This window comes from Ptychodera flava, chromosome 6 (assembly GCF_041260155.1).
Source record: "Ptychodera flava strain L36383 chromosome 6, AS_Pfla_20210202, whole genome shotgun sequence".
NCBI classification, from domain to species: domain Eukaryota; kingdom Metazoa; phylum Hemichordata; class Enteropneusta; family Ptychoderidae; genus Ptychodera; species Ptychodera flava.
In genome coordinates, this window is record NC_091933.1 from 15,108,428 (window position 1) to 15,114,130 (window position 5,703).

Here is a 5,703-nt window from a genome sequence, read left to right on the forward strand (position 1 = left end):
TTTATTATTATTGTATATAGGTAAATTTCAAGCCTTCGAATTCCTACATAACCTACATAATGACCTTGCGGTCAAGAAGAACAGAACAATTTGAAGCCTTTTTAATTGAAAGAAAGGTAATACCCCGGCAGATCAAATCATCATTCTATTCCCTTGACGTGGAGCAAAGAAAAACGGGCATCAAACACAGAGAATAGCTAATGCAGTACATTGTTGTGAGAAGATGGACTAAATTGTGCTGGCAAACAATTTATACAAATATATAAAATAATAAAGAGGCTGCGCTCATCAGCTTTTAATTCTACTTAATGATTGTCTTTACGAAGAGCATGGCGTTCAACAAGCTTGGTGTCATCACTTTACAAACCTTGCTACACCAACCAACTCAGAGTTATTTGATGACACGCATAAAAACCAAGCAGATTATGATGTTATGATAATCAACTAAATTTGATCTAACCAGAACCAAGAAATATCTCAAATAACAATTAGTGACATAATGAAAGCAGTTCAGAAACTCAACTCTGGTAAATATCCGGATACTGATTTTATTAAATGTAAGCATGTACAATCTGCCTGTCGTCAGTTCATGCCACATCTTTTATCTCTTTTTAATGACATTCTATAGGCAAGAAAAACCCAGGACTAAATGAGACAGGAGTTTTAACTCCTATGTATAAGAACAAAAGCAATAAGTTGAGTACCTTTAAACTACACAGGAATTACAGTCACTCAAACAATAACTAACAATTTTGGAAACTTTCTTGATTTTGATTCAGTAAAGTTCCTTGCAGAGTGAGTTTAATTATTTGTACTCTACCAATGTTCAAGGCTCTTTTTATCACAAGAAATAATCTTGGAGTCAAAATCACGTTCCAAGATATCCCATATTGCTCTCTCAGATGCAACAGTCTGCATCTGATGTTGTAGATCACTTCAATCTCCCCTCTATAGGCTTTATCATGCTGGAATTGATGGGTCACTGTGGCTACTGGTTGCAGATCTACACAAGAATGCTGTTACGCATGTGAAGTGGACTGATAAGTTGCCAGATGGTATTAAGATATCTCAAGGAGTGAGGCAAGGGGGAGTGCTTTCAAAGGATCTTTAAAAATGAAACCTACACGATCTTCTTGATGTTATCTCTGAAAATCACCCTGATGCCCATATTAGAAACACGTCAGGTGTTCTGCTTCTACCTATAGCGATGATGTCAGTTTTATAGCAAATAATAAAGTAGGTCCACATACATTGTTATACATTTGTGATTTCACAGCTAGAAAGAGAGATACGAAATTCATCAGGGTATTTTTTATCAATAGTGAATTAATCCTTATTTCATATTCTGCAAAACACCTTTGAATACCAAAAGATATACATCTAGTTTCAGCGAAAATTACAATTGCTCGTCGAACTCTGTATAAAAAGATGGGATCTGGTCTGCATGCATGGCGAAAATGGCCTTACGCCAGTCGTTTCAATGCATCTCATAAATATTTACGTCACGCCAATGTTGGAACACTGCTTGGAAACGCTGATGCCAACTGAAGTTTACTTGGATATCATTGAAGCCTTTTATAGGAAGATTCTTAGAGAAATTTTATCCCTTTCAACCAAAGTTCCAGATCCTTTTCCTTGTCTTCTATTTGACAATCTTCCCATTGCTGCTAAACTTCACATGCAAATCTTAAATACAGTTTAAAATTTATATACATATGTTAATATAGCTTCAAATCTTGAACTGGCAGATTGTGATGAACTCCACAAACAGACCCAGATCTTTGCTGATAAAAACAATAACTGGCCATTTATTCTCCACTCTCTGTCAAGAACTGATGGAAGAAAGTGTTTCAAAAGCCAGTCAGGAAAAGGATCCTAAAGGACTCAGGGAACACTGACCTCACAGCTCGTTTAAAATTTTATCCCAACTTTAAAGTTTATCCCACGGAATACATAGAATCTACAGGTGTATCTGGTAATAAACCTCATTCTGCAATTCCAACACTGTCATCAAAGTCACATGATACTCGAGGTCTTGGTGTTTATCTGAGTTTACTCACTGCAAAAATTACTTTACAAGCAAATAGCGTTCAGTTTTTAACCAGTACCAGATAAACCCTACTTGTCATCTTTTGTCGCCTTTCCACAGGGATTTGTAAATGGTCGGAAAAAAGATCAATAATCCCTCATTTTGGTATCAAACATATTATAAATCATGATTTCAAAATGAAGTAATATTACACGTAAAGTGATAACCCAGAAAGTGTCATTGTTAATTCAAGTACTATATCATGAATCTTATCTGCTTGACGTCTTTGATGATTAATGTTCATACATTAAATAGATAAAGGCATATCCATAATAATTTTTCAGCGGGTTCTGACATATCGTTTCTTTCTTTTGTTGATCTTTCTATGTAACCAACAATTATGTAAGAGCGGGAAATACGTCCTACTCACAACTTGTTAACGACCTAAGACACAGTCTGCTGTATTGTGAACTTGTATTGTGAAAATTGTGTATTGTGAAAATGTAACAACTTAGCCGGCTATTGAACCACTCTTTTTTGGGAGTGGAGATTTAGCCGAGTGGTTCTCTCTGTGGCCTCTCCGCTAGGCGACTGATGCCGTATGTTGTGGGTTCGAACCCGATTGAAAACTTGCCGTATTTTCTATCCTGGGTTGGTAACACTGCTGGTGGACAGAATTGTCCCCGAGGTTATCGTTCGCCCAGTTAAAGCGATGAAATTCGTTTCTTCGCCTCGATAAAGTTTGTGTGTGCGATGTGTGATTGTGAGCATGCGTGCGTGAGTGCTTCACGAACTCTACAACGTGTGGAGCGGTCTCAGTCAGAAAAATGTAACAACTTAGCCGGCTATTGAACCACTCTTTTTTGGGAGTGGAGATTTAGCCGAGTGGTTCTCTCTGTGGCCTCTCCGCTAGGCGACTGATGCCGTATGTTGTGGGTTCGAACCCGATTGAAAACTTGCCGTATTTTCTATCCTGGGTTGGTAACACTGCTGGTGGACAGAATTGTCCCCGAGGTTATCGTTCGCCCAGTTAAAGCGATGAAATTCGTTTCTTCGCCTCGATAAAGTTTGTGTGTGCGATGTGTGATTGTGAGCATGCGTGCGTGAGTGCTTCACGAACTCTACAACGTGTGGAGCGGTCTCAGTCAGAAAAATGTAACAACTTAGCCGGCTATTGAACCACTCTTTTTTGAGAGTGGAGATTTAGCCGAGTGGTTCTCTCTGTGGCCTCTCCGCTAGGCGACTGATGCCGTATGTTGTGGGTTCGAACCCGATTGAAAACTTGCTGTATTGTAATCAATGCTTATGAGGTCGAGACCATATACCTTATTATTTTTTCACCAGGTTATATGCCAAAGCAAATTGTTGTCGTGCATAAATCGCCTTTATCGTAATATACATAAATAACTGTTCTATAAAGTGAAAACCATTCAAACAAGCCGGATGTCAACAGTACATTTGTGTGCGTACAATAGCTGCAAGTATTTTATGTGCCAGATGGAATATTCATCGCATTGATGTTTAGCTCAAGGCTACTATTTTTCGAGACACGAGAAAAGACCTAACAGAGTGTAAGAGGCCATACGGATTAGAAGTAGGTGTTTATCGAGTGCATAGACTTTTTTTGGACTAGTTGGTGCGCGACGCAGAAAATGTGACGAATATACTGCCTGAATCTGGCATGTTCTCGAGCGCGTAATTTCTTTTAAGCGATGGATGTAAATAACACTGTGGTACAAACAAACTACTACAACTATACATGAATGTAGTTTTTCCACTTGTAAGAAATGTTAGCTCCATTAAATTGTCAATGGAATTTTAATCACAACTTTAACTTTTCAATGCACTAGTTCATTTTCAGGGGTTTGTGCAATCCCTCAAACATTAGTTGTCTAGGTTTGAACGACGTCGTGCCTTTTCTGTAAAAAATATTGAAAATTTCAGTAAATTTCTTGAAAGTGGTCCACAGCTAAGTGTAATGCGCATGTCATGGAGGTAGGACGCACAGTGAGATCGCTCGTCCAATGTTGCTCTTGTTTTCGCTACCAAGTGTCTTCATATAACTGAAAACCTTTGGTTATACATTCTGAAGCACTGTTTGACAACTTCAATCAGTAAAAGATGCCGAAGAAACCAGCAAAGAAGCATGAAACTACCAAACTGAGTACAAGTAGCGATCACAGTCCAGAGCCAAAGCAAACCGAAATGGCCGACACAGGAGACTTCTGTCCGCATAGCCAAACAGAGAACAAAGACATTCAAAGTCAGCTGTCTGAAATTCTTCAAACTCTGTCAACTCTGGGAAAACAAATTGAAAAGATTTCCACTCTTGAACACAGCTTAGCTGAGGTACAAAGGTCAGTTGATTTTGTCAACGATTTTTTCGAAAACTTTAGAAAGCAGCTAGCCGACTTTCAATCAAACGCCGATCACCTGAAAGCTGAAAACATTAGATTACAAGGACAGATTACCAACACAGAGAAAGAGTTACGCAGTACCCAAGAAGACTACAAGAACTGCAGCAATATAGGCGTCGAAACAATATCGAATTCACGGTATTCCACAGCAAAATGATGAAAACACAGATGATATTGTCATCAAAATTTCAGCGGCTGTAGGTGTTGATGTCACTAAAAACGACATAGACATTAGCCATCGTCTGCCAAGACGCCAAAGTCACAACCGGGAAGAGTCTTCGCCGCCACCACCACCTATCATTGTCAGATTTGTCAGAAGATCTACAAGAAATCAACTCTACTATGCTCGGAAACACCTTAGAGGCAAGACGCCACATCAACTCCATCTGGGAAATAGTACCAACAATATTTACGTCAACGAGAACTTGACCACGACAGCGAAGGCAAAGAATGAAAGAAGAAAGCAACTGAATCGGAAATACATCTGGACCAGCAACGGCAAGATTTTTACGCGTAAAGATAGCAGCTCTGAAGTCATCATGATACCATCACTGAAGAACATTAACCGTATAAATTGAACACCAAGAGTAACTTTTTTGTTTTTGTTTTATGGACTCCAACCCACAAGATCACATTATCAAGTACGATTGTTCTTCATACACTGTCGACGAGTTTAATCAAGGTAAAAATCAAAATGACAAACTTTCAACGATCTCAGTATTCCATTTAAATATTAGATCTCTTAGTAAGCATTTTGATGACTGTCTTCATTTGCTGAATGTATTACACCACAATTTTCCCGTAATTGCATTGTCAGAAACATGGTTGAACAGAAATGTAAATCAGTCACTTTTTCAACTGCCATCATATCAGCTGTACACATGTAGTCGGGAATGTGGCCAGGGTGGAGGTGTCGCAATGTACATCCATTCCTCACTTGCCCACTCACAAATGGTTAATTTGCATATTGCAAGCTGTGAGTCACTTTTCTTTGAAGTTACCATTGCAAAGAAAAATGTTGTCTTTGGTGTAGTTTATAGAAAGCCGAATACTCCGACATCTGACTTTCTTGAAAGCTTTGAGAAAGTCATTGAATGCCTTTCATCGAAAGACAAAAATTGCATAATTGTTGGAGACTTCAATATCGATACGTCTTCATCGTCTCATTCAAATACTTCTTATTCAACACTTTTGAATTCGTATAACTTCCATCAAGTAATTAACACCCCAACCAGGATAACTGATAATACATGTACA

The 5,703-nt window shown here is 38.5% G+C and overlaps 1 protein-coding gene across 1 annotated transcript; it reads left to right on the forward strand.

Annotated features, from left to right (window-relative positions):
* The first annotated feature begins 4,150 nt into the window (after positions 1 to 4,150).
* Positions 4,151 to 5,024, forward strand: LOC139134210 (uncharacterized). The gene is made up of 2 exons (XM_070701122.1): positions 4,151 to 4,292; positions 4,639 to 5,024. The coding sequence occupies exons 1-2, from the start codon at positions 4,151 to 4,153 to the stop codon at positions 5,022 to 5,024; spliced, it is 528 nt and encodes a 175-aa protein (XP_070557223.1).
* Positions 5,025 to 5,703: the final 679 nt, after the last annotated feature.